Source organism: Microtus oregoni, unplaced genomic scaffold (assembly GCF_018167655.1).
Source record: "Microtus oregoni isolate MIOR12 unplaced genomic scaffold, Mior012 000046F_ref0000063, whole genome shotgun sequence".
NCBI classification, from domain to species: domain Eukaryota; kingdom Metazoa; phylum Chordata; class Mammalia; order Rodentia; family Cricetidae; genus Microtus; species Microtus oregoni.
This window is the reverse complement of record NW_024543220.1, coordinates 15,664,667-15,679,962: the sequence shown is the minus strand read 5'-3', so window position 1 is coordinate 15,679,962 and position 15,296 is coordinate 15,664,667. Positions and strand designations below refer to the sequence as shown.

General features: G+C 42.4%; 1 protein-coding gene across 2 annotated transcripts in view; it reads left to right on the top strand.

Annotated features, from left to right (window-relative positions):
* The window catches only part of Btbd9 (BTB domain containing 9), a 371,475-nt gene that overhangs the window by 31,871 nt on the left and 324,308 nt on the right, over nt 1–15,296 (top strand). Inside the window, exons 2-4 of one of the 2 annotated variants that reach the window (XM_041634764.1) lie at nt 4,998–5,145; nt 6,915–7,278; nt 9,516–9,780. In XM_041634764.1, the coding sequence (XP_041490698.1) occupies nt 6,934–7,278; nt 9,516–9,780 (610 nt within the window). In that variant the 5' untranslated portion in view covers nt 4,998–5,145; nt 6,915–6,933. Of the gene's footprint in view, nt 1–4,933; nt 5,146–6,914; nt 7,279–9,515; nt 9,781–15,296 lie in introns of both variants that reach the window. The other variant, XM_041634763.1, reaches the window with a different exon arrangement.

The following is a 15,296-nucleotide window of genomic DNA, read 5'->3' as shown; positions in this document are numbered from 1 at the left end:
TGGGAAGAGGACCCTCAATTGAGAAAATGCCTCCATCAGATTAGCCTGTAGGGAAGTCTTTAGGGCATTTTCTTCATTGACGTGGGAGGGCCCAGCCCATTGAGGGTGGTCCTAGGCAGGTGGTCCTGAATGGAGTAAGTAGGTGGGTTGAGCAAGTCTTGGGGAGAAGAAGCTCGTAAGCAGTGTTTCTCCCTTGTCTCCACTTCAGTTCCTGCTCAGGTTTTTGCCTGGAGTTCCTGCCCTGTCTTCCCTTCTTGATGCACTGTACACCGTAAGGTGAAATAAACCCATTTCTCCTTAAGTTACTTTTGGTTATGGTGTTTTATCACAGCAATTTTAACCTAAGACAGAACTTGTTTTCTTTTGGACTTATTTTGCTTTTGAACTTGTGTACCTAGGGAATATAAACTGTATTTACTTTGTATAACTATATGAGATATCTGAAGTAGGCTAGCTTTATAAAGAAAAGAGATTTATTTAACTTATAATTTTGGAAGTTCAAGGGCATAGTCCTGCCATTGGCCCAGGAGCTCATGTTAGCAAGCTGGTATTACAATGATGGGAACACATGTGGGAGGAAAAAAAGATGTCTTGAAACAGTAAGCCAGAGAGCTTAGTGGACCCAAGCTTGCTATGGCTGCAACTCTTGAGAAAACTGCCAAAGGGTCCCTTGAGAACTGCCTTAATCCCTTTGTCCTCAGTGACCTTAAGACCTTCCAAATGCTGACTAACCTCTTAAAGGTTCCTGCCTGCCTTCTTATTCCAGCACCTGTTGATTCTGTGACTCTGTGATCAAAGGACAAACCACATTCAAATCACGAACCCACAGCAGTCTAAACTGGTGGCTCTCCACGTTGCTCATTTGAATCACTTTAGTATGTTGACTCTGGTGTCTGTGTTCCTTTCCAGACTAATTAAATACGACTCTCTGAAGGGTGGGACTCAATCGTCTTATTTCCATTTTTCTGAGCTTCCTGTGTGGTTCCAGTGTATGGCAAGCATGTTGAGAATCATTGGTCTAATTAAAATTATTTCTATACGCCAATAAAAATTGTGTTTATTCCACACTAAGTGGCTGTTTTCTGTATCCAGCACTACTCACTTTATATTTCCACTTGGAAAAACATAATTAAAATGTAAATTTAGCAAAGTGAAATTATATGTATTGAGAAGTGAAGATCTGGTGAACCCATTAAAGCAGATATTTACATATTCAGAATTAATGCTCATGATTTGTCAGTTGATGAATTGTAAATATCCCACTGAGCTAGTTAACTGAAAACCAGTCATTGTTCAGCCAGAGTCATTAGCAGTGGGCTGAATCCTGGCCATGACTTAGATAAATGCTCAGAGATGTTACACCGGAGGATATTCATGAGCCACGTGCAGTGCCTCCTCTCAGTGCAAATGTCTGTTTGATCTGGAGTGGCAGAGTGATGGAGCAGTCCTGTTGCCAGGGATGGAGTTTGAAGTCAGAATCTAGTAGTTTTCAGAGTTTGGCCAACACAGGAAGCAACCATGGCCTTTGCATATCAGCAGGATAAACTACCAGGAAAGAAAACAAATCTCAAACCCTGTTTGATGCTTCATCTGGAGCTCTTGATCACGTTAGTCAAGCACATGGCAAACTGTGACCTTTGACCAAATCCGTTTTCTCTTTAAATATGAGAGAGAATAGGTGCGGGGAGAGGGAGATGATCTCTGTGTGTGTCTGTCCGTATGTGTGTATCTCTTTGTGTGTGTGTGTGTGTGTGTGTGTGTGTGTGTATTATATCTGTAGAGATCAGAGGATAATTTTGGGTCTTAATTGATCCTCAAGCGCTATCTACCTTCTTTCTTTTCTTCCCTCCCCCTTCCTTTCTTTCAGCACGGCTCCCCCTTCCTTTCTTTCAGCACGGCTCTCAAAGGCCTGCAGCTCAATGAGTAGGCCAGACTGGATGGCCAGAGAGCCTTCCGCCTTCTAGTGCTGGGATTACAATCTATGTTCATCATGTCCTGCTTTTTTTTAAAAAATGATTTATTTATGTTTATTTCATGTGCATTGGTGTTTTGCCTGCATGTGTGTCTGTGTGAAGGTATCAGAACCCCTGGAACTGGAGTTATAGTTGTGAGCTGCCATGTGGTTGCTGGGAATTGAACCTAGGTCCTCTGGAAGAGCAGCCAGTACTCTTAACCTCTGAGCCATTTCTCCAGCCCCCATGTGTTGTAGAATATTATTTTAAGGTGTGTTACTTTTGTTTATACTCCAAAACATTTGTTTAATGATGCAAAGGTGTGTTTGATTAAATAAAATTCACCTGCGGTCCGGAGGTTGCATCAGCTGGGAGGAGAAGGGTTTATAAGGAGGGGTGAGAAAAGGCACGAGGAGGATTCTTGGGAGATGAGCCAGGTGAGCTGCTTGCTGTTCAGCCTCTCTGGGAAGCAAGATTCTACCTCAGCCTTTGAATCTTGAGTTCTTTAGCAGGGCAGAGGTTTAGGTAAATTCTCTTAGTTTCTTTGAAAGAGTCAGTGCCTGAGGGAACAGAATTTCTTCCTCAGGCTGCTGCTCTTTCGGCTGCTGCTTTTCTGCCTACACCGGAGTTGTAGTTGCTGACTAGTACAGCCTAGCTTAAAAGGCAGCAACCATTAAAAAAGAGGACAGCATTTTTTAATGTGGATTTTTGGGGATTGAACCCAGGCCCTCATGCTTGTAATGAGTTCATTCCCCAGACACCGTACCATTCTTTTTTCAATAGCTTTATTAGACCGCAGCCATGGTCATTCATTTACTTCTTGCCTAGGGCTTCTTTTTAGTTCTTAAGGCAGACGAGTATGTAGGACAATGTTGTGTAGTGCACAAAGCCTGAAGTAACTACTATGGAACCTTTATAGAAAGTGGCCCAACCTCTCTGTTAAGTGTCATAGCACACATTTCCTGTTGTTGCTAATGCTTCCAAGTTGGTCCTATTAAACTGAGTTTGTTTTTTTCTCATACAAATGACTGAAGATGGCTAAGTTTTGACTCTTTGAAGTGGCAGCTGCAATTGAGGAAAGGGGGTTTGTTTTATGTACTAGTTACTTTTTCATTGCTGTGATGAAACACCTTGAGCAAGGCAATTTATAAAGAAAGTATGTGATTGGCCTGTGGTTCAGAGGGTAGGGTGATGGTGGAGCAAACGCATGGCGAAGGAACAGCTGAGAGCTCACGTCACAGATTGTAAGTAGGCACAGGCACATTGGGAATGGAACAATCTTTGGAAACTTGAGAGCCTTCCTCCAGTGACATGCCTCCTCCAACAATGTCACGCCTAATCCTTCCCAAACCATACCGACTGGGGACCAGCTATTCAAGAGTATGGAACTTACAGGGGCCAGTCTATTCAAACCACCACCCTTTGGCAACAGGGCAGGATGCTGCTAGTCATCCATTTTTGTTCTTTCATCACAGCTCTTGTTGTTGGTAAGTCTCCCTTTGGGCTGGTCATGTGATCACAAGCGGCTAAAGAGCTTTGCTCCTGAAGGTTTCCCTGTAGACATAGGAGACGGACTTCATACACCTTGCTAGTACAAGATCTGGGGTGGAAGTTTGAAGATGAGAGACCTTGAGCCTTTAATGCTGGTTACGACAGACTGCTGAAGATGATGAGGGTTCAGTGAAGACTGTTTATTGGCTCAGTTTCCCTTGTCTCTGTGCAGTGTAGAGACTACTTCTGAGGCACCAGGCACCTCTTCTACCTGGGGGTCTGAATGCTAGTGAAGAGCCTCAAGTATCTGCTGAGTTCCTGCGTCTGAAAAGGCGTGCTCACAAATAAAGACTTAAGAGCAGTTCTAGCTTCCTAAGTCTTAGCTTCCCTTTTGAGTATGTTACTCCGACTCCAGCCCCTTGATTTTCATTTATTTTTATAGACAGACTGCACATAAAGGCAAGGAAGTGCCTATAAATATAGTGATATTCTGGTATTTGCCATCAACCTGATCATTGGAGTCTTACTATGTAGCTCATGCTACCCTTGAACCCATAATCTTGCCTCGGCCTCTTGAGTGTGGTGGTATTAGTTCACGGCACTTCACCAGGCTGAGAAGTAGCAGTTTAGAGACTATGCCAGATGGATTCTCATTTTGGAAGAGCGCTGTGATGTTTCTGTAAATTTTTATTAATAAAGTAAGTCACTTTTGTGACCACAGAAGATTGTTTTCTATAAATTATTTAAGGTGGTTTCAAACCAAAATCACTTACATGAAATGATATTAAATTTAGTCTGTAATTTATTCCCAAATCTGTACTTGAAAGACTTTTCCTGGGTGTAGCTGTATCCAGCCTTGCAAAATCAGCCTGTGATCAGTGTAGGCCCTCTCTGCTGGTTGGCTCTCCTTTCCATGAGGTGCTGTTTGGCACAAAGCCTGTGTGTCTGGATTGCGATGGCTCCAAGCACTACTAGTATGTGAATATCCAGGCATTTCTGCTTTCCTAGTGTGAGGAGGCAGTGAAGGTTGTGGAGTTAGTTAAAAAAGGTTGAATTGCTTCTTAGAATACGCAGATTAATTAAAAGGAAACCATCTGGGTGGTGGTGGTGGATGTCTTTAATACTAGTACTCAGGAGGCAGAGACAGGCATCCCCTCTGTGAGTTTGAAGTCAGCCTGGTCTACAGATTGAGTTTCAGGACAGCCAGGGCTACACAGAGAAACCCTGTCTCAAACAACAAAAACAAACAAAATAATAACAATGACATAAAATGGAAACCTTTGGCACTTTGACTGAGGCGGGAGGAGGGGGGAATGCTGGGATAGCCGGAACTATAGTGACTTTTAAGCCAGCCTGTATTACACAGTTGAAGATTGTTTCAAAAAAAATTACTGATGAACTCTGGGGTAAAGTGTGGTTGGCTGATGGAGTGCGGTTTTCTGTGTCTGCACCCTTTCCTTACTAACCCATGCTCTTCCTCTGTGTGACAGGTCAGTGACTATCATCTGTTCCACACGATGAGTAACAGCCACCCTCTTCGCCCCTTTACTGCAGTGGGGGAAATCGACCACGTGCACATTCTGTCTGAGCACATTGGTGCCTTGTTGATTGGTGAAGAATATGGCGATGTCACATTTGTTGTGGAAAAGAAGCGGTTTCCTGCCCACAGGGTAATTTTAGCAGCTAGGTGCCAGTATTTTCGGTAAGTGTGTAATGTGGTTTTTCTTTTCTTTTCCTTTTTTAGATTTAAGTCATCCATGGGAAACACTAGTGTTTTCTATGAAAAATATGAACCAGGTAGTAGTTGCACACACCTTTAATCTTAGTACTCAGGGAGGCAGAGGCAGGCGGATTTCTTGAGTCAAGGCCAGCCTGGTCTACAGAGTGAATTCCAGGTCAGCTGGGGTCACACAGAGAAACCCTGTTTTGAAAACAAAGAAGAAAATAAAAATATGTAACTTATGTATAACAAGTGGAATCGTTTAGTACATGTCTGAAAGAACTTTATCTTTGTGGATTTGTTACTTTCTGAGAATTACCTTTTCTTTAGGAGCCAGCTTAGAAGTAAGGGGTTAGAAGGCTAAGTGGGCCAGACAATACCGGTTAACTCTTTTTGAAGGTCTGAATGTACTTTTAAAAGACCTTTCTTAATAATGGAACTTCTATTTCTGAGTACTGTATATTTTACTCTCCTTAAAAAGCAATTGGGCAAAAACAAAACAAAAAAACCCAAAAAAACAAAACAAAAAAACCCCACCTGTATGTGAATGTCATATGATCAGTATATTTTTAAAAAAAGAAATCCAAACATTTTCAGAAACTTGAAGATGGTATTGAGCTAATGGAATACAGTCCCTTACTCATTGACATTTGTGCTTCTGGGTATTGAATCTTCGTAGTATTTGTCACTCACTTGGGCTTAAACCAGGCTACCACCGAAACTCTCAGATTCTCGTTGATAACACTATTCTTGTGCAAAGCAAAATTAACTGGCAGTAGTTGGGGGGAGTCCTGACCAAGTCTTGTCACCAGATCTTACGTGTTCCCTGGCAAGGGCATACTAGCTATACAAGAGGGAACTTTTCACAGTAAGCTTTGAACCCCCTTCACTCATTACTGGGCAAGAACCAAGGTAGACGTCTCCTAGCTAGCACATATTGATCTCTATTGATCTTCCTAGTGGTGACATAGAATGTGTGTGCCACAGTGTTTCAGCCTTGTGCATCTTGACATTTTGATTTTTTTCTAGTGTTTAAGTATTCATTCCTGTATATTGTTAAATGAATTATCTTTTTCTCTAGTTGGGTCTTAAAAGAACAATTGCTGAGTCTTAGTGTATGTACATTGCAGATTTGTATAGCTGTATTACTAAATTATTTTGCAAAAAGAAGGGGTCCATTTACATAGCCCCTTAAACACTGCGTGACAGAGCCTGTTTTCTCGCTGTGCAGCAGTCAGGGCTCCCGTTAGTGTTTAGCTCATCATTCTCCTGTAGAGTTTTACTTTCTAAACTTTAACATCTTTATATTGAGTCATTGTTCTTCTCAAATGATGACTTCCAACTTTCCATGTAATTTTGCGCTCTCAGTGTACCTCATTTAGCTCAGTTGTTTATGATATTAATTCAAAATGGTTTTTAAATTCTGTAAAAGAAACTATTTACAATCACTTGCATTCTCCACCTGAATCTTTTTGATTTTTCGAGACAGGGTTTCTCCGTAGCTTTTGGTTCCTGTCCTGGAACTAGCTCTTGTAGACCAGGCTGGCCTCGAACTCACAGAGATCCGCCTGTCTCTGCCTCCCGAGTGCTGGGATTAAAGGCGTGCGCCACCACCGCCCGGCTTCCACCTGAATCTTTATATCATTAAGCAAATTTATTATACGTGTATAGTATTGATAGCCATTTTTACATGTATTTTGTAGCAAATGGTATTTGAGGTTCTCCAACTCTGTTTCTTCTCTGGTGTGCAGAGCATTACTGTATGGTGGGATGCGAGAGTCTCAGCCTGAAGCCGAAATCCCTCTCCAGGACACCACTGCAGAAGCATTCACAATGCTGCTCAAATACATCTACACTGGGCGGGCGACACTGACAGATGAGAAGGAGGAGGTGCTGCTGGATTTTTTGAGCCTGGCTCATAAATATGGATTTCCAGAGCTAGAGGATTCTACCTCTGAGTATCTCTGCACCATCCTTAACATCCAGAATGTCTGTATGACTTTTGATGTTGCCAGTCTCTACTCACTGCCCAAGTTAACTTGTATGTGCTGCATGTTCATGGACAGAAATGCTCAGGAGGTGCTCGCCAGTGAAGGCTTCCTCTCCCTTTCCAAGGTGCGTTCTGCTCTGCCTTTGATTTCTCTGCGTGTCCTTACACAGTGACCACACCACAGTGGTCTTAGAATCAAAGATAAAGGTCATTGGTCTCAAAGAAGTAATCTGGTCTAGCACTTGCTCCTGGTTTCTGGGACTCTAGTTCTTAAAGGCTATTGGTTCCATTTTGCTTTCCCTTTCCAAGGTTTCTCTGGTAAGTTTTATGTGCAGAAGAGACTGGTCTTGATTTTAATATCACGTAAGATTCTTTTTTTTTTTTTGTATTGCACATCGTTTTTTGGTTGTGTATTTCTCTGATATAGAATATATCTAGGAATTCTCTTTTGACCAAAGGAAAGAGTCTTTGGGGCTGGGATATAGTCGGTGGCTCAGAGGGGAAGTTGCTGAAAGAGCCCTGAAGTGCCAGTGGGTGTCTCAAGTCACTGCTGGGGTCCCTCCTCTTCCCGGTTTAAAATTGTCACTTAAATCTGCCATCGAACCTGGAGCCGTGGTTCTCTGTCCCTCTCAGTTTTTGTCTGTGTGTGTTTAAAGAGCTGTGCATATTGATTTGAATGAACTCTGATTTTTTTTTAATTATCCCATTTAACTTCTGTAAGCAAGGAATTTTCATGGGTGCATCAGTCAGTTTATGGAGTTCAGTCCAGAGAGCCAAGGACCAAAACCATGGTAGTGTCGCAGTACTATAAAACAGAAGGTTTTGAATTTTTAACTCTGGGCTTATCTTACTGACTTACAAATACACACCTTCTCAAAGAATACACACATGCATGCACCTGCACACACATACACACATTGAGTTTGCCATCTTTGTTGTTGCTGTTTTATAAGAGGATGGCTACAAACTATACCACTCCTGCATATAAACCCAAAGGACTTGAAGTCAGCATATTAGAGATACTTGCACATACAGGTTTATCACTGCACTGTTTGCAGTAGCTACAATATGGAACCATTCTAGAGGTCCATCAACAGCCAGATAAGTGATGTGGTACAGAAACACAATGGGACTTTGTTCAGCTGTAAAGGAAAGTGAAATAATGACAGTTGCAGCAAAATGGGAGAACTGAAAACCATTACATTAGTTGAAAGAAGCCAGACTCAGAAAGACAGATTTACAGGTTGCTCTCATAATGGCCGTTACATTGTATGCATATGTGTATAAATGTGCACATGTTAGGGACTGGGTTTCTAAGTTTGGTTTCTATTGCTTTAATAAAACACCACGACCAAAAGCAACTTGGGGAGGAAAGGGTATATTTCAGCTTCAACTCTCAGGTCACACTCCATCACTAAGGGAAGTCAGGGAAGAGACCTGGAGAAGGAACTGAAGCAGAGGCCCTGGAGGAATGCTGCCTACTGGCTTGCTCCCCAAGGCTTGCTCAGCCTGCTGTCGTGTACAACCCAGAACCTATCTGTATAGGGAGTGGCACTGATTTCAGTATGCTATGTCCTTCCTCATCAATCATTAATCAAGAAAATGCCCCACAGACTTATCCACAGGCCAGTCTTATGGGGGAGCATTTTCTTTATTGGGAGTCCCTCTTCTCAGATGTCTCTGGCTTGTGTCAACTTGGCACAAGCCAGCCAACACAGTAGGTGTAGGCCGTGAAACTAGAAAGGGGACTATGAAAAGGGAAGAAGATCTTCAGAGGCGTGTGTATGTGTGGGGTAATGGGATACACATGACATGGAAGCAGAAGCAGCGCTGTGGGAGGCGGACAGGGTACCAGCAAGATGGGCAGTGGAATGGGGAGTAGAGCAGAGGACTGTTACAAATATGAGCAACACAGTGTATGAAAAATTTATTTACTCTGTACTATAACTTTAAAAATTGAGTCAATCTCTTTAAAACAACAAAAGATGGGTATAGATGTGTGGGGAAAGACTAGTTGCTTTATATAGTGGTACAAAAAGCCTGAGTTAGGAAAGGTGCTACTTTTTCTTTCTTTCTTTTTTTTTTTTTTTTTATAGTAACCCATGTTGTCCTTGAACCACCGTGTGGCCCAGGCTGACCTTAGACCCACAGCCTTCCAAATGCTGGTATTACAAGCATGAGCTTCTGCACCCGAAGTATTACTGCTGCTTGTTCACATAGGCAGAGGGGAGAAGGGGACAGTTAGGAAGGGCAAAACTCAAGGAAAGGACTACTACCCACTGTCTGGCCAAGTTCTGCAGGCTGGTTATGCCCTTGGCTGCGCTCCATGCTGACTTCTGTGCTCCCTGTTTATCCTTTGCAGACGGCACTTCTGAACATCGTTTTGAGAGATTCGTTTGCTGCTCCTGAGAAAGATATTTTCTTAGCCTTGTTAAACTGGTGTAAGCACAATGCAAAGGAGAACCATGCTGAAATCATGCAGGCTGTGCGTTTACCTCTGATGAGCCTCACTGAGCTTCTGAATGTTGTGAGACCTTCAGGGTTGTTGTCTCCAGATGCTATTCTCGATGCCATTAAAGTGCGTTCAGAGAGCCGGGATATGGACCTCAACTACAGAGGCATGCTCAGTAAGTATCTGTTTCTCCTTCTCACCTACTCCTAACAGCAGAACTCCAGCTAGAGAGCCCTGGTGCAGGTATGCATAGCATAGGCCGAGGCCAAGTGGACCTAGCTCCGCTTCCTGTGGGTGTCTCTTGCTGTCGTTCTTCCTAACAGGATGAGCTAGCACAGCTATTTGTTGTCATTCCTGGACACATTTTCCATCTGCTCCTCAGGATGTCAGTAGACACTTTCCTGAAAAGTTGCTTGTCAAATTAAGACTTTTCCTCCTCCCTCCTTCCTGCAGGTAAGATGAGTGCCTAATTCTTAGGTACCACCTGTGGAGATTCTAAGTAGTGGTGACAGCCGCTGCAGATAGTAACAGTATTCTGATTTGCAAATGAAATAATAGCAGTTAAGGATTACCAAATGCTCTCTGTGTGTCAGGGCCAGGCTCTACATCTACTCCATTCTCACGTCCCTGGAGGAGACACACTGCCTATTTCTAATTGGTTGTTTCACAAGTGAAGAAAATGAGACACAGGGAATTGGGTGCCTTGCCCAAAGTCACACAGAAGGATGATGTCACTAGCCTCTGTAGGCTGTGCCTATTAAACTATCCTATTAAACTATGAAGCTATGCAGCAGAAGTGCAAAAAGCAGCCTCTGCCTTTGACCCTTCCACTTTCATCGTGGAAGAGATAAGGCCTGTGACCAACTAAAAACAACAGTGTTGAAGTAGGTAACACAGTGTAACTTCAGAAAAAGGTGGCCTAGAATGGTTGAGGGGAAGGCAGGAAACTCCTTGGTTGGAGTGGCATTGTCGTTAACTGAGCGCCAGTTTGGAAGATGGGTGAGATTAATAGAGCTGTGCATCTGAGAGGCCAGGACGAAAGCGCTTGATAGAACAGGAGGGTGTGCTGCTGCCGTGTGAGCTAATGGCTGCGTGCCAGTTCAGACAGGTCATGGAGATCTTTGAAAGCTGGCTCAAATCTCCTTTCTCTACAATGAGAAGCTTACTTGAGAGTGGACTGCACACTGCAGTGGGGCTCTCCTGGATGGTTTGGAAGAGTTTAAACTGGATTCCAGAAAACCAGTGAGGAAGGAATTTAATCTGCTTGACTGACACAGCGTGTGATGGCAGAGAAGTGGAAAGGAACAGGAGTATAGGCAGGGTTTCAGGAAGTTAGAGCTTGATGATAGGAGGACTTCACTGTGGTTTTCTAAATCTAAGTAACCAGCAGTCCCGAGGCCTCATTGTCTTAGGACAGTAAACGGTGCCAGCTAAAGCTCAGGGCATTTCATGTCCTCAGGCAGGCAGTGCTTCTGCTGGGAGATGCTGAGCATGGCTTTGGTTATTCAGCTTGAGGGCTTCTAGATATTTGCCATTTCTGGTCAGACGGGCCATTTCCTGGAATGATACCTTTCTTGACTGGTTTGAGACATTCTTGAAATGCTGGTGGGCCCTAAATAGAAGTCCTTAGCCTACTTTTACTTCCCAAGTTGTCAGATCTCGATTTCAACTGAAAAGAACAGTAGTTCTTTGGCCTCACATATTTTGTGGGTGCACATACATGCATATGTGTGCACAGAATGTGGAGGCCAGAGGTGAGCCTCAGGCATTACCTTGTGGGAGTCATCCAGCTTGATTCTGAGACCTGCTCTTTGCCTCGGGCCCGCTGAGTAGGCTGGCTGGCTGGGCGTCAGACTCCCGGGATCACCCTTCTGTTCTGGGGTTTACAGTTGTGTGCCGTTAGACTCAGCTTTTTATGGCGGTACTGGGAAATGATTTAGGTTCTCACTGCTGGTTTGGTAAACACTCCGTAGACTGAGCTGTCTCCTGAGTCCCTCAGCCAGACAAATTTGATTTTAAGTCCTGAATTAGTCATTAGCTGTATGATCTGGCAATAAATTGAGTTTTAGTTTTCTATATCAGTATTATTAGGAGGATTAACTGGAATAATTTGTGTAAATATGGCATGTGGTTTCTTTTCTCCTCATCTCTGTATGTCATTGTGAATTGTTATATTCACCACATTCTTGTAAACAGTTTCCTTTACTTACCTTTGAGTTTTAAAGACAATGTTTTTTGTGGGTCTTATTTATTGATCTTTTATCCTGACCATTTAACACACTGACCAGTGTGCAACAAGTGAACGCTTGCTGGATCAAAGCATGCTATGGTATTCGGGGAGCAGTCAAAGCTAGAGACCAAAAGAGTTGAAATCTGGTAAGAATAAGGAGTAAAAGAATCAAGCTCCAAGACTTGGAGACTTATAGGCTGGAGGCTTCAGGTGGAGAAGGAATTGGAAAGGCAGGGAGGCAGCAGAGATACAGGAAGTCCACAGAAGCCAGTCAGAGGGGAGAGCAGCTGTATGGAGAGGCAGTTATGCTGTCTCACGATGCCAGAGAGTCAAGGCGAATGGCAGTCGAGAGGACTCTGGATGTAAATCGTGTGAGTTCATGAATAGTCTAAAGGGAATCAGGCATTATGTTTGAAGGGATAACATGCACAGTGTGTTAGTGTGATTGGGTTTGTGGTTTGAGGTAAAAGGCAGTAGAGAAACAGAATGATGTAGCTGTAGAGAACTAACTGCAGAGGTCTAGGAAGCAATTAGAGGGGCCAGTTGAAGGTCAGTCTTAGCTGTGTAAGAGGATGAAAGGTGACATAACGATGTTGAATTTTACACTTCCCAAACCCTCATTTTGTATCCTCTTATATAAGTGCCTCTCCTTCTTTCCTATGATTGGCTGATATGCCCTAGAACTGGGTTTGGTGAAGATTGGTTGGATCATGGATGTAGGTGTTAGGTATATTTGGCACTTCATACAGTTACTGGTTTCTTGGTTAGCCCATGTGTAAGCACTGGATTTTAGTTCTCTGGGAGATTCCTTGGGGAGGAAATACTAAGGCACTCAGTTCTGGAATGATGTGTTTTCTGTGACTATTGCTCATCAGGGTAAAATTTTCATTTTGGAGACATTCAGGCAGAGCTTAAGGAATAGATTATAAAAGTGTTTGGCAATCATAAAATCATTGAGTAATGGTTAAATAGCAGGATATTTTCTGACTTTTATAGTATTTAGATAGTAAAACCAATATTAAAAATACTGTGGAAACACAATACATTCCTAGCAGATTCGTAAAGAGATTATTTTCTAAGAACTATCCAAACATTCGGATAATTATTTTAACACATTTTTTTTTTTTTGTTGGAAAACAAAGCCGAACAGCTCAGAACCATTCTTCGGCTGATGGTTTGGAGGCTCGCTCTGCTGGTATTGGAGAAGCTAGCTCTGCTGGTATTGGAGAAGCTAGCTCTGCTGGTATTGGAGAAGCTAGCTCTGCTGATTTTGGAGCTGCTGGGGGATTGTGTGACTGTTGATATTATTACCTGGCATGTGTTCGTGTTTAGAGGCTAATCAGGAATGCAGAGGGCCTCTCTTGGTCCTGGTGCTGCTCTTACAAGTTCATAGACCAGGAGCTTCTAGAAGAGTCTCTCCTCAATGCCTACTTAGATACTTTACTAAATTGCACACGCCACCCCATTTTAATGGGGGCGATCCAGAAGATGTTTTTACTCAGTGATGAGGGCTGGTCTCTTTAGAAGGTAGTTTACATAGTTTTATGCATATATAATAAGCATTCATCTATGCAGCTAGGGAAAGGAAATGTCCTTTTTAATGAAATCTTAGGATATTTGAACAGCCTCCTTTCCATTCTCTTAACATTTAGTTTTATCTTAATTCTATAGATGCTGCTTTGAAAGTCAGTGCTTTATCTGATGAGGCTGAGTTGTACTTTGCTTTGTTTATCTCATGTTTTAGACTATGGGAAAGAGAACAGTAACTTCTTATTTCTGCACGCATATAGCATAGAGCTGTATCACAGATTCTAGCCTCAGGATATCTTTATTGAGTAAAAGTCAATATGTTCCTAAGACAGCTGAGGTACATTGTTGGGGTGTGTGTGCACGCCTGTGTGAGTTACTGCTCTATGGATCTTTGCAACTGTGATAGAATTGTTGGTTTTTATTTGTCTAGATGCACTCATTAGATTGAATTCTTTAATGATATAGTTGTGTCCTTTTTTGCCTGTGGTCTTCTAGCACCTGTCACAGTGTCTGAATCAAGATTTTTTAAATACATAAGACTGAATGAATCCTTTAATTGTTTCTAAACTAGAATTTAAGTCTTTCTCCCCCATCACATAAAAACAATTGTAACATGAACTTTCAACTCTTGGCTCTTTCACTGCTGTGTCATCCGTGGGGTGCATTCATCTGTGGAGGTGTTCAGTGTCAGTGCAGGTCTCTTGTTCTGCCAGATGCTGAACATCTGGGGCTGAGTCCAGTACTGTGATTCGCACAGCAGAGGCAGCTTTGAAACCCGTTTCTTTAAATAAATTGGATGGTGGTCCCATTTAGCTGCATGCTATTGCTTGGTAACTTGCTAAAGTTGCCAGGTAAATTAATTGCCTAGTCTGGGATCAAACAGTAGGAAGTAGATGCTCTTCTGTAATTTCTCCTAGTTGATTTCTTCTTTGTTTCCACTTGTGTGTTTGTATCAGAATTGAGAAGTGTGGAAACAAGGTCTGGAAAAAGTAGGTTAATGGGGAAAGTTAAAGCAAGACAGGAACTTTGGGAAAGTCGTTTGTAATGACACAGCTGTTAGCAAGTATCAAGGGAGGGAGGCAGGGGCCCCATACATTTCAGGAAGTGTAGGAGATGACTTAGGTGACAAAAGTGGGTAAAGAGATTCTAGTGGGCAGAGAGCTATTTTGTATCCAAATAATTCATTGGTATAAGTGCCTGTCTCAAGAGCTATGTCCCTAGGATGATTATAAACATAAGAGAAGAACACAGGGTTGTTAGCCCAGTGCCTCAGCTTTTCTCACCGTGTAGCTTGCTTTAAATTATGACTCAATCTCTGAGCAAGTTTATGCAACCTCTTGTCTATCTTTGGAGTGTTGGCTTTTAGGTATCAGTACCTGGTGACCCCTTCCTTACCTGTGAAATTTGATCTATAGATGACTTCATAGTCCTAGACACTAATCTCAGTTGGAGAGAGGAGGGAGCTTGAAATAACCCAACTATCCCCTTTTCCCCCTTTCTAATAATTGGTTTGTTTTTACCTAGCTATAGGACTTTAAAGCTCATTTTTCTTAATGGCTATAAAACATATTATAAATCATAAACGTAAAGAACATTTTGATTGCTATTTATGATCTTGCTCATTTCCTGCTACTGCCTTCTATTTCCTGAAAGGTTTTTTTGTTCATGGATAGAGAGATAGAGGTACTAAGAATACTCATGCTTTGAATACTTTTGTAGTATAAAATTTTCCAGGATGACTTTTCCTTTTAAATTTATCATTTAACTGTAGATTTTGAAGAGAAAGATTACATTGGAGCTGTATTTTTATCTAGCACTGTACTCCTACTTGTCACAAGGGGATTTCCACTTGTGTAAATGGTCTTCAGTTGGAGCAAAAGATGCTCTCCGGGAATGAGTGTGTTGAGAATGGCTAGAAAATGCTTAAGTAC